At 39.5% G+C, this 18,046-nt stretch overlaps 1 protein-coding gene across 3 annotated transcripts; it reads left to right on the forward strand.

Annotated features, from left to right (window-relative positions):
• The first annotated feature begins 15,752 nt into the window (after positions 1 to 15,752).
• LOC109243071 lies at positions 15,753 to 17,696 on the forward strand. 3 transcript variants are annotated; one of them, XR_002070486.1, is made up of 2 exons: positions 15,753 to 16,428; positions 16,727 to 17,696. XR_002070486.1 is itself a non-coding variant. In XM_019409965.1 (2 exons), exons 1-2 carry the CDS (start codon positions 16,385 to 16,387, stop codon positions 17,643 to 17,645), a joined length of 309 nt encoding a protein of 102 aa, XP_019265510.1. In that variant the 5' UTR covers positions 15,753 to 16,384; the 3' UTR covers positions 17,646 to 17,696. The 3 variants fall into 3 exon arrangements, 1 of the variants encoding a protein (XP_019265510.1); XR_002070487.1 differs by having other exon boundaries at positions 16,743 to 17,696; XM_019409965.1 differs by having other exon boundaries at positions 17,381 to 17,696.
• The last annotated feature ends 350 nt before the right edge of the window (positions 17,697 to 18,046 follow it).

Here is an 18,046-nt window from a genome sequence, read left to right on the forward strand (position 1 = left end):
AAAATAAAATGAAATTATACAATTAAACAAAGAACAATTGAGTGAAATGTTACCAGATATAGAGATGAAGTGCAACTAATCAGTGTCAAGCAAGAATTACGATCAAGGTGCAAGGGATGAACAGTAAATAATAGCTCTGAGGTTCGATTTTGCGAAAAGGGTAAAAGGGGGTCCATGGGGTCTATTTATAGAGAAACCCCTGGGGCCCATGCTCACCTACCAGTGCGGACCGCACAAAATGGACCGCGGTCCGCACTGGACTGTTATGTTCAAGTCCAACTCAGTAACCCACCGCGGTCCGCACAAAATGGACCGCGACCGCGGACCGCACCAAATCAACCGCGGTCGCGGTGGCAAACTTCAGAGAGCAACTTTTGTCACCCTTTACCAGTGCAGACCGCACAAATGGTAGTGCGGCCGCACTGGAAACTTCAGAGACCTATGCAATTTTTCAATTATGTCCCGCACTGCATCAACTCAATCTTGTAACATCTCAAAACCAGTTAGCCCAAAAATCAATCCTATACTACAAAGAAAATCAAAGAAAACAAGAAGAAAAACACATGGGTTGCCTTCCAAGAAGCGCCTGATTTAACGTCGCGGCACGACGCATGTTACCATCCAATCATTTGAAATGAACAACAGCCACCACATGGCTATCATCAAACTTCCCAAAATAATGCTTGACACGGTGCCCATACACTCTAAAGATTTCACCATTTTTGGTTTTCAAATCAAGAGCACCAAAGGGGGTCACCAACACAACTTCAAACGGTCCACTCCATTTTGATTTAAGCTTTCCCGAAAACAGACGTAACCGGGAATTGAACAAGAGAACCAAATCACCAACTTTGAACTCCTTTCCACGAGCATATTTATCATGAAGGTACTTCATCGTGTCCTTATACAAGGACGAACTAGAATAGGCATGGAACCTAAATTCATCAAGCTCATTGAGTTGTTCAACACGAAGATTAGCCACAACATCCCACTCAAGATTAAGCTTCCTCAAAGCCCACATGGCCTTATGCTCCAACTCCACATTGGCCATATCGGTGAAAATAGCCATCATGCATCGTTAAAATGTCGCTGGAGCATTGCACAACCCGAACGGTATCTGAGAGAAAGCAAACGTGCCATATGGACAAGTAAAAGTAGTCTTCTCTTGGTCCTCCGGAGCGATTAAGATTTGATTATACCCCGAATATCCATCCAAAAAGCAATAAAAGGCACACCCCGCAAGGCGATCAAGCATTTGGTCAAGGAATGGCAAAGGGAAATGATACTTGCGGGTCACCTTGTTCAGTTTCCGGTAGTCCATGCATACCCGCCATCCGGTAACAGTCCGAGTGGGAATAAGTTCATTGTTGTCATTTGTCACCACAGTCATCCAACCCTTCTTCGGTACACATTGCACTAGAGAAGTCCATGAGCTATCGGAGATTGGATACACCACACCTGCATCTAGCCACTTGATCACTTCTTTCTTCACCACTTCTTGCATTGCCTCATTGAGCCTCCTTTGATGTTCCAAGAAGGGCTTTGCATTATCCTCCAAAATAATCTTGTGCTTGCAAAATGCGGGGCTTATTCCCCGAATGTCAGCTAGAGTCCATCCAATTGCCTTTTTCCGCTTTTTGAGCACCGCTAACGTGGCATCTACCTGCATGTTAGTAAGACAAGAGGAAAGAATAACTGGTAAAGTTGAATTAGAGCCCAAGAATTCATACCTGAGGTGTGGAGGTAATGGATTCAACTCCAAAACTGGGGGTTCCTCGATTGAAGGCTTTGTTGGAGGCGTCTTTCGATTTTCAAGATCCAAAGAAAGTTTCCTAGGCTCATAAGAATAAGAGCCCATTCCATGTAAAGCATTCACGCACTCCACTCGGCCCGCATCATCATTGACATCCAAATTCAACAATACGGCCTCCAAAGGGTCCTCAACATTGATCATTGCACTGGTATCATCAATTATCACAGCCGTGACTAAATCCACAAACGAGCACACTTAGGTACAATTGGGCTACTTCATTGACTTGCACATATGAAATACTACCTTTTCATCACCTACTCTGAAAGTGAGTTCCCCTGCTTCCACATCAACTAGAGCCTTCCCCGTAGCAAGGAAAGGTCTCCCTAATATGATCAGGACCTCATAATCTACCTCATAATCCAATATCACAAAATCAGCTGGCAAGATGAATTTTTCCACCCGGACGAGCACATCATCAACAATACCCAATGGTCGCTTCATAGATAGGTCTGCCACTTGCAATCGCATGGAAGATGGCCTCGGAGGCCCAATACCCAAAGTCTTGAAAACTGAGAAGGGCATTAAGTTGATGCTTGCCCCAAGATCACATAAAGCTTTGGCAAAGTCTACACTACCAATAGTGTAGGGGATAGTGAAAGCACCAGGATCCTCTAATTTCGGGGACATTGAATGTACTATAGCACTAACTTGGTGGGTCATATTGATAGTTTCACAGTCCATTGATCTTTTCTTTGTAACCAAATCCTTCATGAATTTAGCATAACCAGGCATTTGCTCCAAAGCTTCCACCAAAGGCACGTTGATGGATAAGCTCTTCATCATGTCAATGAACTTTTTGAATTGAGTCTCACTTTTCTGCTTGGCTAGCCTCTAAGGATAGGGGGAGGTGGCCTAGGCAAAGGTGCCTTGGCTTTCGGCACAACCGGCTCCGGGATGTCAATTACGTGCTCCCTAGACGGGTTCAAGGCCTCTTGAGTTTCCACCTCGGTTTCATTAATGTCAATCCTCACTTCATTGTTCACATTGTTATCAACCACATCATCAACTACCAAAGGAACCGCATCTTCTCGCAACTCAACATCATCATCAACAACTTGCTTTTGTTTCGAGGCATTCACATCACCTCCTCTCCCACTTCTTGTTGTAACCGCCATAACACGGTTGTTCCCACCCTTTGGGTTCACTACCGTATCACTTGGTAGAGCACCCTTCGGGCGAGTATTCAATGATTGAGAGATTTGGCCTATTTGCACCTCCAAATTCCTAATTGAAGTAGTATGAGAAGCCAATTGCGCATCGGAATCCGCATTCTTNCATCTTCAACTATCAAAGGTACATCATTTTCCCGCAACTCAACATCATCATCCACAACTTGCTTATCTTTCGAGGCATGCACATCACCGCCTCTCCCACTTCTTGTTGTAACCGCCATCACATGATTGTTTCCACCCTTCGGGTTCACTACCGTATCACTTGGTAGAGCACCCTTAGGGCGAGTATTTAACGATTGAGAGATTTGGCCTAATTGCACCTCCAAATTCCGGATAGAGGTATTGTGGGAAGCCAATTGAGCATCGGAATCTTGGTTCTTCTTCATCATTTGTTCGAACATCATTTCTATTCTTCGCATATTATTACCCGAAGAACTAGATCCTTAAGATTGAAACAGAGGCGGATTGTTCGATTGTTGGTACATTGGGGGCCTTTGAAAGCCTTGCCCCCGGTTGCCTTGGTTTCCATTGTTGTTCCACCCACCTTGGCCATTGTTATTCCAATTGTTGTTATTTCCATTCCAAGTCCCTTGGTTGTCTTGATTGTTGTTCCCCCAATTACCACCTTGGTTGTTATTGTTCCAATTACTACCACCTTGTTGTTGATTGGCCCAATTACCTTGGGGTCGCCATTGTTGGTTAGAAGAGTTGCCTCTATTGCCTTGATAGATGTTAACATATTGTACCTCTTCATTTTGCTCATCATAGCCATCATTTTGAAACCCATCACACTCATCATCAAATTGCTCAGAATTCCCTTGGTTTTGTTGCCTCCTTTTCCTTCTCTTGTTGGTAAGCATACTAACACCCATAGCATTCACTTGGCGAGGGTTTTGGACTTGTTGCAACTGTGCCTTAGCCAATTGGTTCATAGTAGTCGTCAACTCCGCTATAGCTCTTCCATGGTCATGTAAGCTTATGCAAATGAATAACTGTAGGGTCACCTTGAGGAACATTGACCCTACTTTGCCATGCGGAGGATGTATCCGCCATCTCATAAAGAATCTCGCAAACTTCGTCATAAGACAACTTCATGAAATTACCTCCGGCCAATTGATTGACTATGCATTGATTTGTAGTATTGATGCCCCGATAGAAGGTTTGTTGAATCATCGCTTCGGTCATATCATTATTGGGGCATTCCTTCACCATTGTTCTAAACCGCTCCCAAATCTCATGCAAAGGTTCCGTGGGTTCTTGCTTGAAAGCTAATATTTCATCTTGAAGTGCCGCCATGTGCCCGGGTGAGAAAAATTTAGCAATAAACTTATCCGCCAACTCATCCCAAGTTGTGATGGAATGATTGGGGGGTCTCTCTAGCCAATCCAATGCCTTTCCCCAAACTGAGAAGGGGAAAAGTCTCAATGTAAGAACATCTTCGGACACATTCGTCTGCTTGCTACTCCAACATGTATCCACGAACCCTTTTAGATGTTTGTAGGTATTTTGATCCGCAGCGCCCGTGAAATACCCACGCTGCTCAAGTAAGGTCAACATCATATTAGTTATCTGAAAATTGCCCGCCCGAATTCTGGGTGGGACAATAGCACTCGCATAGCCCTGGTTCGGTAGCACCCGAGGAACCGCTCTTGGAGGTGGCGGAGAAGGGTCTGGAAGTTGTCATTAGTATTGGCCTGGCAGCCTCGTCGTGGTCCGGGAGGTACAAAAGGCACCTCATCATCTCCAATATCCTCAACCTCCTCCCCCGCAAGCACATTTCCAAGAGGGTCATTTGCATTTAAAGCCATTTTGGTACCTGTAGTAATCACACACACAAATTAGTAACAAAGATGGAAAGAAGAACAACACACAAAACTAACAAAATAGATAGCCAAAACTGTTAGCTCCCCGGCAACGGCGCCAAAAAGTGATCGCTGCCAACTCAGCACCACTAAAAAGTAGCGAAAGAGGGTCGCAATAGCTTTTACCCGATTTGTGGGTCGGGATCGAATCCACAAGGATCTAGGATTGGAGTCGAGTATCTATTTATCTTAGGATTGCGTGTATGCTCTTAATTGGTCTTCTATTCATTTTTGGGTTTTCTTTATATTCTACTAAATGATCAAACTACAAATTATAATTGCAACTAAATTATACTAAGAGTAAATTGCTACAAATTGTATCAAATGGTTTAAAAGGCACTAGGGTAGTGACCTTCACCTAGGTGGCTAATTGACGGGTAATTGCATCTAAGGCACGATTGACATGATTGGGGAAATATGGTATAACCATTGCTTAATACTACCCACTCTACACCTCTCGGTAGAAAGAGTGATTTTGCCCAATTGACTCTCTCGAGACCAATTGGGTATGCATGTTTGCCCGAGCAACTAGTGTTCAAGTCGGGTAATTACTCTCTCGAGGTTTAACCCTTTAATTGGGACTATCAAATCTCTTGAGTCCATCCCAATTCTTTGTTGAGTCAATTTTGGAGACTTAGACTCTCTTTCTCAAGAAGAGCCAAGTCAACTTAGCACAAACTAGTGTTTGCAACCACTAATTCATAAATTAAACCATAAAATTGACCCAAATAACAAACACCCATAATCAATCTAACCTTAAATCACAACACCCATCAATTACCCACACTAGGGTTGAGCCACAACCCTAGCTAATGGGTTTAGCTACTCATGCTTGAAGATAAAATCAAAGAAAATAGATGAAGAGAAAGATATAATATTAAATTACTAAAGTAAATATAATGATTAAATTGCTAAAACTACGTTAAAGTGCCCAAAAATGGCTACAAAATAGCTTCTCACGAGCGCAGCTAATGTCTGATAATAACTGGTTACCCTAAAAATGGAAAAATATTCTATTTATACTAAGCTAGAAAAACTGGACAAAAATGCCCCTGCGGGGTCAGTGCAGGCCGCACAAAATGGACTGCGGCCGCATTAGGCTCTTGGACTTGAAATCTTGGCTCTCTGAACTCAGGCTCCGCGGACCGCGCAGAATGGACCGCGGCCGCGGAGGTCTCTAATGCGGTCTGCACAAACATGACCGCGGACCGCACTGGCTTGAACCTTGGCAAATTACATCTCTCTGAACTTTTCTTCCACGGACCGCACAGAATGGTGGTCCGGCTACGGTGTCTTCAGTGCAGACCACACAATATCTACTGCGGCCGCACTACTTTGATGCCTTGAAAAATCAGTCTCCGAATCTCCCTAGTGCGGACCGCATAGAATGGACTGCGGCCGCACTAGGCTAGTTTGTCCTGAGTTGTCTTTGTCTTTGATACTTGTGCAGGTTTCACTCCTTTTGAGCCGATATTTGACATCCCGTCACTTTGTTGATCAAACCTGCAATCAAGCACAACTTATATATGAGCCTTTTGGGTCTATTTTGTAAGAATTTATACTCAAAGCGTAAGCAAGAAGGAGCATGAAATACGTCAAAATCCCTAGTTATCATCTCCTAATATAACTTCTCGCATAGTTAAACAACTTGGTTCACCAAAAGCTACATTGTATCTCCTTATACTTTCTATGTTGTTTCTAAAATTTTCCATTAGCACTTTGAGAACCAAAGTTTAGAATGCTCTAAGCCAAAATGAAGGTACAAATATACAAGCACATCATATAAGTGAATGCAATATCATATTCAATCAGTAAAAGACCAAAAAATTAATTCTTGTATGCATGTCTTATTCATTTGCCAAAAACATAATTGCACTTTCATGCTGGTTCACACAATCTGGAGACAAACTTTATAGTAGCAATTATGGAAGTACACCTTATGATTAAGCAAACTTTGAAGCAGTCACAACTAATGAGTACTCGTGCTGGTCAACCCTCCTTGTGTTATTCAGTGGTTTCCGACATCCCTGGTGAATTCTGCTGTCCAATTTCACTCGAGTTGACGAGGGACCCTGTGATAGTAGCATCATGCCATACTTATGATCAAAATTCAATGGCTTAGTGGATTAATTCAGGGCACCACACTTGTCCAAAAAGTGTCAGAGGCTGATACTTGTGGCTCTCATTCCCAACTATGCACTAAAAAGTCTAATCCATCAATGGTGCCAAGAGAACAACATCCCAACATAAAACATACATTATCTCATTCAGGTTCAGAAGGTAGCAGTAGCAGTAAGATTAAGAAATGTAACAAGACGATTGACTACATTTCTGCTACTAAAGCTGCTATATATGCTTTGAAAATACCAGCAGAGTTTTTAGTTGGAAAACTGGCAACAGGATCTCCACATATACAGAGACAGGCAACATCTGAGCTAAGATTGCTCGCGAAAACTGGAATGGACAATAGCAGAATCATAGCTGAGTCTGGAGCTATTCCATTTCTGATGACTCTGGTTGGTTCCTGTGATATAAGAATCCGGAAGAATGCAGTCACAGCATTGCTCAACCTTTCAATACATGAGAATAACAATATCCTGATTATGTCTGCTGGTGTTATCGACAGCTTAATTGAAGTTCTCCAATGTGGGAAAACAATGCAACTGGCTCGAGTTTATATGCGAGAGATTTTCAGGCTTCATGGCATGCCGGTATCTATCATCTATGACCAGGGTACGCAGTTTACGTCACTGTTCTCGAGAGCCGTACATCATGAGTTAGGTACTCAAGTGGAGTTGAGCACAACATTTCACCCTCAGACGGATGGCCAGTCCGAGTGCAATATTCAGATTCTAGAGGATATTCTCCGTGTGTGTGTGATGGAGTTTGGAGGTTCTTGGGATCAGTTCTTACCACTTGTGAAGGTTGCCTATAACAACCGTTATCAATCCATCATTCAGATGGCACTATATGAGGCTCTGTATTGTAGGCGGTGTCGGTCTCCAGTGGGTTGGTTCGAGCCGGGCGAGGCTAGATTATTGGGTACAGACTTGGTTCAAGATGCTTTGGAGAAGGTTAAGGTGATTCAGGATAGACTTCGCACAACCCAGTCAAGATAGAAGAGTTATGCGGAGCGGAAGTTTCGCGATGTTGCATTAATGGTTGGAGAGTGGGTCTTGCTCCAGGTTTCGCCTATGAAGGACATTATGAGGTACGGAAAGAAGAGCAAGTTGAGCCCAAGGTTTATTGGTCCCTTTGAGGTATTGCGGCGAGTGAGGGAGGTTGCTTATGAGCTTGACTTACCTCCCAACATAGCAGGAGTTCATCCGGTATTTCATGTTTTTATGCTCCGGAAGTATCATGGCGGTCCGTCCTATGTGTTGGATTTTAGTGGTTCAGTTGGACAAAGATCTATCTTATGCTGAGGAGACGGTGGCTATTTTGGACAGGCGGGTCCGAAAGCTTAGGTCAAAGAACATTGAATCAGTGAAGGTTCAGTGGAGGATTCAGCCGATCAAGGAGGTGACTTGGGAGACCGAGCAGGATATGCGCAACTATTATCCTGATCTTTTCACCCCTTCAGTTATGTCTCTATACTCGTTTGAGGACGAACGACTGTTTTGAAAGGGGGAGGATGTAATGACCTGGCCGGTCGTTTTGAGAGTTATAGGCCCGATCCCCTATTTACTACTTTCCCATGTCCTTTTCTGTTTATGTGACTTGCTGGGAGGTTTTGTTTTTGGTTTGGAGTGTTTAGGACACTTAGTCCCTAAATGAAAGCTCAAGCCTTAGGATTTTTACCATAGTCGGATTCCGATTCCGAAAGTTGGAGTAGGTCCGTAGTGTCAATTATGACTTGTGTGCAAAGTTTGAGGTCAACCCGACGTAATTTGATAGGTTTCAGCATCGGTTGTAGAAGTTGAAGTTTCAAAGTTCATTAAGTTTGAATTGGAGGGTGATTCATGTTTTTAGCGATGTTTGATGTGATTTAAGGGCATGACTAAGTTCGTGTGGTGTTTTAGGACTAGTTGGTAAGTTCGTTGATGTCCCGGGGGCCTCGAGTGTGTTTCAGATGCTTAACGGATTGAGATTTGGACTTATGCAAATGCTGAAGTTTTATGGGTTTTGGTGTTTTCGCAATTGCGGTGGGGAAACAGCAGGTGCGGGGTCGCACGTGCAGAGAGGCAAGCGTAGAAGCAGAAAAGGGATAAGTTGCCCGGGGTCGCAGGTGCAAGGGAAGTGTCGCATCTGTGATGCCCGCAACTGCGCTTAAGGACTCGCATGAGCGGTGAAGGACCGTAGAAGCGGACCAATGTCCGCAGACGCACACTTGCAGGTGCGGCCCCATTAATCGCAAAAGCGGACTCTTGGTATTTAAGTTGACACTGTAGCAACAATTTATGCTTTTTCTCTGGTGACATCGCTTTGTATTTTTTACGTCGGTTGACATTCCTATCCGTTTATGATAGGGGGCGCTTGTTCATTTGTGTATGATCCATCAGAACCATAGTACTTACTCTTAAATGATACTGCGCAAACTATCATAGCCTTTTAACATTGTATTAGTTTTTATCACCAAGATGCATATCACACGGCAGGAAGTCACAAAATTGAGGCTATCTTTGAACATATATAGTTACCCCAAGGAAGAAAATATCGGAGGCGATTCATAATCTCATGGTATGTTTTCAAAAAAAGTACGCTTTGACTATTAGTTTTTGCGTAAGTGACATTGGAATCAACTGAATACCTCTGGACTTTCTGATCAATTTTTGTACCTATAGGGAGAACAATTAGGATAATTTTTAAGGTTTTTTCTTCGTATTATAACATCCGCGCAAAGGTACTTTTCCAAAGGTAAAGCTTCGCTAACTAAGCGGGAAAATCTAACCAAAACATGACCCGAAGTGAAATAAAAGAAAGTGGACACCGTGATACGACACCAAAAATGAAAAAGCGAATATGTCAAGCCAAAGTTTTTGTTACACACATAAATCGGTTTACAAACAAAAAATAAACAAAAGAATTGTACAAAAGAAAATGATGGACAACAGCAACCATTAGCAGTACAACGGGGATGAGCAACAATGAATGTGTTAATATGACCCAACGTGTACAAATATACGAAAATAAGATAGTTGGTTACCTTACGGTGCTGAACTTCTTCTGCAAGTATGTTGGTTGTACTGAACGTAAGAGAAACGTCAACAATTCTACATTTTCACATAAATATAACATATCAAAAACGTTTTACTTCAGTATATTGCCTTTGCACCTTAGAGACTTGGTCTCCTGTACATGCATTACTATTTCCCCGTGCTCGAGTATATCTTGGTTAAGGACTTCCTGTAACCCTATCCAGAAAGATTCAGTTTCCTGTCAGAAGCTCACAACTACACCCTTGCTATCTCACATCATGTCTTTTTTAGATTGCTCACCCACTTGATAGATTTTACAGTCAAATTGTGACCATTTTTCTGCATGTTATTAGCATCTATCTGTGACTGTAAGGCAGCTTCAATCATGTAATTTGGGTGTTAGATGCAGAGAAAACAGATGCTGAGAGATTGGGGTTTCGTCTATATATATTTATGTGTGTGTGTATGAGCGCGCGCATGTGAGTGTGAATGTGCATCTATGAAAGAGAGGGAGGGAGAGATTTAGTTCCCATAAGTCACATTTGCTTCTCTTTAGTGGTTTTCTTTTTGGAGGATTATATTTTTTGGGTTCAACTGATTAGTATTGGATCTTATAGGATTTTTTTTGAGAAGGTAAAATAAGAATCATATTGGAAAATTCTGGATTAACAAAATTCTCCCTCGATTCCATCTTATATGGCGGCGTTTTAATTGGAAATGGAGTTTAAGATATTACTTGACATGTGTATTATATTTTATACTGATAGTGCAAGCCTGCAAGGAATTTGAAGTAATACTTAAAAAGGTAGTATGATGGAGAAATATATCGACTAAGTGTGGATTATGAATAGTTAAATGAATTTAAAAGTGTTAATGTGGTATAGAATAATGTTACTAATGGAGACTGGTTGTCTTTTGCAGAAATCATATTCTTTTTTTGATATATACTACTTATATATGGGAGTTTGTTTTTCCTAAATCGATAAAATTGTTGCTTAATTGAAAAATAATGTTACTAACAGGATGGTATCAAACATTTTATGGCATTTCAAATGGAAAATTGTCTGATAAATTGGAATTGAGGGAGCTGCTGCCTGCTGCATCCTAGTTTGAGTAATGTTGTTATCTGGGGAAAAGGCTATTGGTATCAGACTAGGTTTTATATTTGCTGGAAGATCTTATGCCTGCTCTATGTATTACTCCCTCCGGTCTAAAATAAGTGATTTGTTGGCCTTTTTCTTGTGGTCTAAAATAAGTGATTTTTTCATATTTCAAGAATGAATTAATTATTTTTTGCCTACATTATCCTTGGAGTAAATAGTGTTGGAATATGTGTTAGGAGTGTTTATGTGAGATAGCAAACGTTAATATGGTCAATTCCATTGCTAATTAATGCTAAAAAGTGAATTTCTTAATTTGTGTGAAAACGTCCAAAAAATCACTTATTTTGGACCAGAGGGAGTAAGTAATATTGACGTGAAAACCTGCCTTTGCCAATAAAACATTGGCTTCCAGAAATGTCTAAATGAAAAGAAGGACCCACGTTAATTAGGCTTTTTAGGCTTTCAGGTTCGTGGTATCGTAATTGCCTTGTGCTACAATTGACTCTTGGTATTTAAGTCGACGCTGTAGCAGCAACTTCTGCTTTTTCTCTGCTGACATCACTTTGTTTTTTTCACATCGGTTGACATTCCTATCCGTTTCTGATAGGGGACTTGTTTATTTGTGTATGATTCATCAGAACCGTAGTACCTACTCTTAAATGATACTGCGCAAACTCTCATAGCCTTTTAACACTGTATTAATTTTTATCACTAAGATGCATATCACATGGCACGAAGTGACAAAATTGAGGCTATCTTTGAACAGATATAGTTACCCCAAAGAAGAAAATATGGGAGACAATTCATAATCTCATGGTATGTTTTCAAAAAAAAAGTACGCTTTGACTATTAGTTTTTGCATAAGTGACATTGGAATCAACTGAATACCTCTAGACTTTCTGATCAATTTTTGTACCTATAAGGAGAACAATTAGGATAATTTTTAAGGTTTTTTTCTTCGTATTATAACATCCATGCAATGGTACTTTTCCAAAGGTAAAGCTTTGCTAACTAAGCGGGAAAATCTAACCAAAACATGACCCGAAGTGAAATAAAAGAAAGTGGACACTGTGAGACGACACCAAAAATGAAAAAGCGAATATGTCAAGCCAAAGTTTTTGTTACGCACAAAAATCGGTTTACAAACAAAAAATGAACAAAAGAATTGTACAAAAGAAAATGATGGACAACAACAACCATTAGCAGTACAACAGGGATGAGCAACAATGAATGTGTAAATATGACCCAACGTGTACAAATATACGAAAATAAGATAGTTGGTTACCTTACAGTGCTGAACTTCTTCTGCAAGTATGTTGGTTGTACTGAACGTAAGAGAAACGTCAACAATTCTACAAAAACAAAAAACAATTTCAGTCGTGGTCAACATACAGAACATGTTGGGAATCGAAATACTCTTAGAAATAATTCTATGCGAAAATTGTAATGTCACTGTCTCAAATGTAATGGTACAACGAAGAAAAAACGTTGTTGGTGTGTGCTACTGAGTCATTCCATTAGTTTATGATGTTGACTGATTAACCGATCAAAATAACATGTAATTCACCAATTTTCATCGGAGAACCTTTCAGGAATTAAAAAAACAGAATTTGTTACAGACTTTGGCAACAGTCTATTATCGAAGCAAACATTAAAAAATAATTATGGTTCAATTCATCTCCGTAGGGTGAAAGCAATTTGTTTCCCCTTTCTCTCCCTTATTTGTTTGTGTTCTAATAGATAATAATCACTAATAATATCCTTCCGGCTTATTAACGGACACATAAAATAGACTGAGTTGTCTGACAAAATAAAAAAAAATTCCTAAATTCATTATCTCAATTGACGTTATATTCGTTCTCTCAAATACAGTGCTTTCTTCTTACACTTGGAGAATTCATGATGCACTAATTTACTTTAAATTCTTTCCCGCTCTAGGTTAGGAAGGCTATCAGTACTTCGTATGACTCTTCCAAGATACACTGATGCAAAAAACCAAATGTAGTTACATACTCCACCTAGTATCCTCGTAACATAGGCCACAAAGGCTAAATTTTCGTTGTTTATTCAGTAGATCCAAATTTAACATCAACATCAGACTTTCTCCAAATTTCCCTTCCACAGGCTAACAAAAAAGCTGGTCACTCATCCTAGAGTGCAATTTAACCTAAGAGAAAACAAGGAGGGTGGGGAGACAAACTACCAGTCACATGGTAAATAAGAATTTACTAAAATATTCTTTTAAACAGTATTCCTAGATTTCCCAACAATTATTTATGGTCTAATTGGTGGGCCTTTTGTTTTAATCTTAAAGGGTATACATCACAGTAACAACAACTTGAATAGGTATCTTAGTATGAATATTGTTATCTTTTTCAAGTACAAAGTACTAAAGCGTCATACAAGGATACAAAGAGAGAGAGAGAGGCAGATAACGCGACAGGCACCAGAACGAGCAGTTGTGTGCCTAGCTTTAAGTGAATAAAGATCTCCACAAGTTTATTGAAAGAATACATTACAACTCCTTTCTCTCAACATTGTCATAGGGAAAAAAGGCTACAAGAGATGAAGATCGCAGCTAATTTTAGATGCTAATCAAAAGATAAAAAGAAAGACGAAAATCAAGCTTATTCATGAATCATAACTGAAATATCCAAAAAAATAGAGAAGCTACTGGACACGCACCAAGATTTCAGGGAAGTAACATGGTTCACTTAAAAAAGAAAGAACATAGTAAAACTCACCAGAACTGATAACATAATTTAGTTCAAAAATTGGTACAGCTTCAAGTAGAGTCGTAAAAACAATTTAGTTCAATTTAATTCACATACAAACTCTTGAGTAAGATACTGCAGTACACAGAAATCTAAGGGAGGAGACAGAGAAGGAAACAAGAAGTACTCACTTGTTTCACCTAGCAAGCAGAAACACCAAGTGGAACAGAGTAGTAAGCCAGCAAGTAAAAAAAACGAAAAGAAAACCCAAACAGAACAGAAGATATTGCAGATATTATTGGCAGTCACCCCTAATCGGATATCCATCGAAAAGAAGGTATTACACATCTGGAAGAATAGCTGACAGCAGCATAAGCAAGAACCGATTCGTCTTCCACGTCGATAGAGGATGAGAAAACGCGTATTGAACAGAGTGCGATGGGAAAAGGCGCTCCAGAAAGTACAAAGTGAGCAGAGTGACAAAAATACCCCTACTTTTGGATCAAAATTAGGGACATAATTGTAAATCAGGAAGCAGGACGACGAAGAGCCCCAAGCATCTGTAGCGTACTTCTGGCGGTAACCGTTAGCCCTAAAGCCAGTTCACTTTTGTTGTCCTTGTTTCTGTTATTTTGATCTTTTCCTTCGATTGCACACTCATCCAAGTCCCGATGGCAATGGATCATTATATTTTCGAAATTAGGTTTCTCTTCGCTGTCAGATTTCATCTTCGGAGTTTTTGGGTTGCTGACAAGTTTCTTGACTCTCTTTGGATCTAGACACGGAGTGAAGAAGTCTTCTGTATTGCTTCCTTTTTAAGCTATGTAAATTGAAACTGAAAAATTTGGGTTTGGGAACATTTCCAGAAACTGTTTAATTGTATTTTAATTACCATGAAGTCCATGTGAAAAGGTAGGTCTGGTACTGTCATGACATATTGAAGATGGTTGCAAAAGAACTGTGACTCTTTCTCTTCAAATACAAGGTAGTCTCCTTAGTTTCTGGTTTCTACACTAAACATATTTTATAGTGGGGTTAGTCTAGCAGAAGAAAAATGGAATCATCTTTTGCGTCTTCGTCATAATTTTCTCTTTTTTCAAATTTCACGGGGATGAATTTTTAGTTGTGTGATTTTGTTATTGCTAGAATCTAAGTTAGATGGTACAACTGAATAAATAAATAAATCTCTGAATTTAATGGGTTGTTCTATGTTGATGTCTCAATAATGCTATGTTGTTATTCATATTGTGATATCGTATTCTGTTTCTGCGAATCTTAAGTTGCAGCAGGAGAAACTTTTTTAAAACTATGATATCGTATACTGTGTCTCCTTGATGTTTGCCTTTGTAGACAAAATATAACCACTAACTAAATAAGTTGGAAAAAAATCTTAAAGAAAGTGATTTGATATTTTGTTTATAATTCAATTTAAGAATTACAACTAAAGTAGTTTCACCTTCCCCTTAAATGGTCTAGTGGATAAGCTTTTCCAGATAGACAGAACCATACATAGAGATAAAAAGAACATCAAAAAGTAAAAGCTCAACAGAAACAATAAAGTGAAATTTCTTCATAATTAATTCAAAACTTTGGTGAATTTCAATAATGACAAATAAAACTAGATAGGCTTCATCTAAACCCAGAATAATAAGATGTTTATTCTAAAACAACAAAAATAAAACTAGGAAGTTTCATAAAAACAATAATGGTCTGTGAATAGGCTTTTCGATACTGAAACAAACTAGATAATAAGATGATAAGAAAAATTAATGCTCAACAAAAATCAATTTTGACTAAATCTAAAATGGGTTTCACCGACATCCCGTACAAACACAATAGGTGCTCTTCGTCGTCCTGCTTCGGGGTTATATTTGGAATTTTCATCCCTCCTTCAGGGTTATTTTCGAAAATCTTCCCTCTAACTGGCTTAAAGTTGTTGTGGTGTACATCCCTTTTGTTCAACACGTAAGAGCTAGCACAGGCTTCAGTTTCTCATCTCACCCCGCGCTCTCTCTCTATTTCTCTCCTCTCTGCCTCTCTTTAGTTTCTTTAGGTATAGATCACTCTATTCCACTTCGTTTTCTCCCTAAGTTTGGAATTAAAGCGGCATATTGTGTGCTGTTGATTTTTTTCCTGTTTTTTTTTTTTTTGTATTCGAGAGGTTTGGTTGGTTTGAACCCAAGCCCAAGTTGCTTCCACTATAACTCTTCACACCAAAGCAAAACTGGAGAAGACGACCATTTGTGATTGGCTATTTGCCGCATCTATCAGGTGTTGGGGTGTACTTTGCTTTGTCAAACACGTGGTGTGCAATTCTTGAATCTTCCCTTGTGTATGTCGTTCCCTCTTTGTTTTTCCTTTTAGGTTTGTAATTAAAGCTATGTAATTTGGGTTGAATTCATTCTCATAGGATTGGAGTCAGTGCTGGATATGTATCTTCAAAGAGCGACGAGCGTAGGTCTTGAAAAACGTGGCTGCCAATCTGTGTGTCTGCTCATCCTCTTCCTCACTCTATTCTGCACAGTTCGATTTTCTTTTTACCGCTGCTGGGTGATTTATTTCTCTTACTCCTGTTGTTCTCCATGTCGGCGTTGCTGAAGCGTAAAATTACGAGTTCTATTGAGAGGTGAGACTTGCTTTTGCTGGAATTTCATGCTCGTTGTTGTGTGCTACTCTGATGGCAAGTTCGACTTGGTTCTTTTAGTTAGCTTTCTGTTTCATCTTGATAAATCTTATGACATTAATTGGCTTATTAACTGACATATAACGAACTATATATGTGAATTAAGTTGTTCGTTCAATCTGACATAGAATTCATGGGAATTCGATACTATAAATGAATTCACGATGAGGTGCATTTTTTGGCTTTAATATTTAAAAAGCGATAACCAATTGCTTGATATATTTTATTGGGTTCTCCGGAGTTTGATTTGGATTAAGGTTTGGGAAATTGGATAAACGAAGAGAAGTAAAGAGAAGAAAGACAGGCACATCGGAAAAAGGAAAAGAGACTCTATGTCGCGTAGCTGGAGATGGAAGCTGATTTAAAGTGGGTGACATGAAATGAATTGGGAGTTGGTGAGGCTGGAAAGATTTGAGACTCTGGCTGCTGAAATGTTGAAGAGGTCGAGTTTTCTTTGTGTAGGCTACGACAAATTTATTTTATTTAATTTGGGTTAGCGTTGGGATATATGTTACCCGGAAGAAAATTAGTATCACATGACAGATTGGTCAGGTCATTGCGAAGAAATAAATTTAACTTTTAGAATACAGAAGATTGGTATGGTCGTGTAACTGCATTAGATGACGTGATCGTACCAGCAGATTTATCAGCTCCTAATATGCTTATATGTGCTTACGAAATTAACATTAAGACCGAAAAAGATGAATAGTTTGCAAGGAGATGCTTGTACGTGCCCCTATGATTACTTTTATTCGTCGATTACAAACAAGCTGAATATTGATGCTGTTGCATTTTCTCTTGCTTCCATTGTTTTCCCACATTGGAGAACTTCAATTAAGCTGTCGATAACACTAGCAGACATAATCAGGATCTTGTTATTCTCATGTATTGAAAGGTTGAGCAATGCTGTGACTGCATTCTTCCGGATTCTTATATCACGGGAACCAACCAGAGTCTTCAGAAATGGAATAGCTCCAGACTCAGCTATGATTCTGCGATTGTCCATTCCAGTTTTTGCGAGCAATCTTAGCTCAGATGTTGCCTGTCTCTGTATATCTGGAGATGCTGTTGCCAATTTTCCAACTAAAAACTCTGCTGGTATTTTATTTTTTCATGGACAGCACGCACATAAATTGTATTTAATACTTCTTCGGTTCTAAAAATATGTTTTAGTTTGATTTGGCATAAAATTTAATAAAAAGAGAAAACTTTTGATATATGTGATCTTAAATAAGTCATAGTATTTGTGTGACTATAAGTATTTTATATTCAAAAAATATTAGAATATGTCAATTTTTTTAAAACAGACTAATATAAAAACAATGTCAATCTTTTTAATATGAGTACTTTTTTCTTCTACTACAGTACTACTATTATCCTCGACATTTCTCTTCCAATTATAGCAAAACAATGTAGTACTACTTATAATAATAACTGTACTACGTTGGAAGAAAAGTTCTGCAGCCTGTGCTGTTTCAATACTATTTGTGGACAAAGACGTGCCGAGTGCTATAGTTCGTATACCTTCTATTTTGATGATGAAGGTATTTTTTATTATTAA

Source organism: Nicotiana attenuata, unplaced genomic scaffold, assembly GCF_001879085.1.
Source record: "Nicotiana attenuata strain UT unplaced genomic scaffold, NIATTr2, whole genome shotgun sequence".
Taxonomy (NCBI): domain Eukaryota; kingdom Viridiplantae; phylum Streptophyta; class Magnoliopsida; order Solanales; family Solanaceae; genus Nicotiana; species Nicotiana attenuata.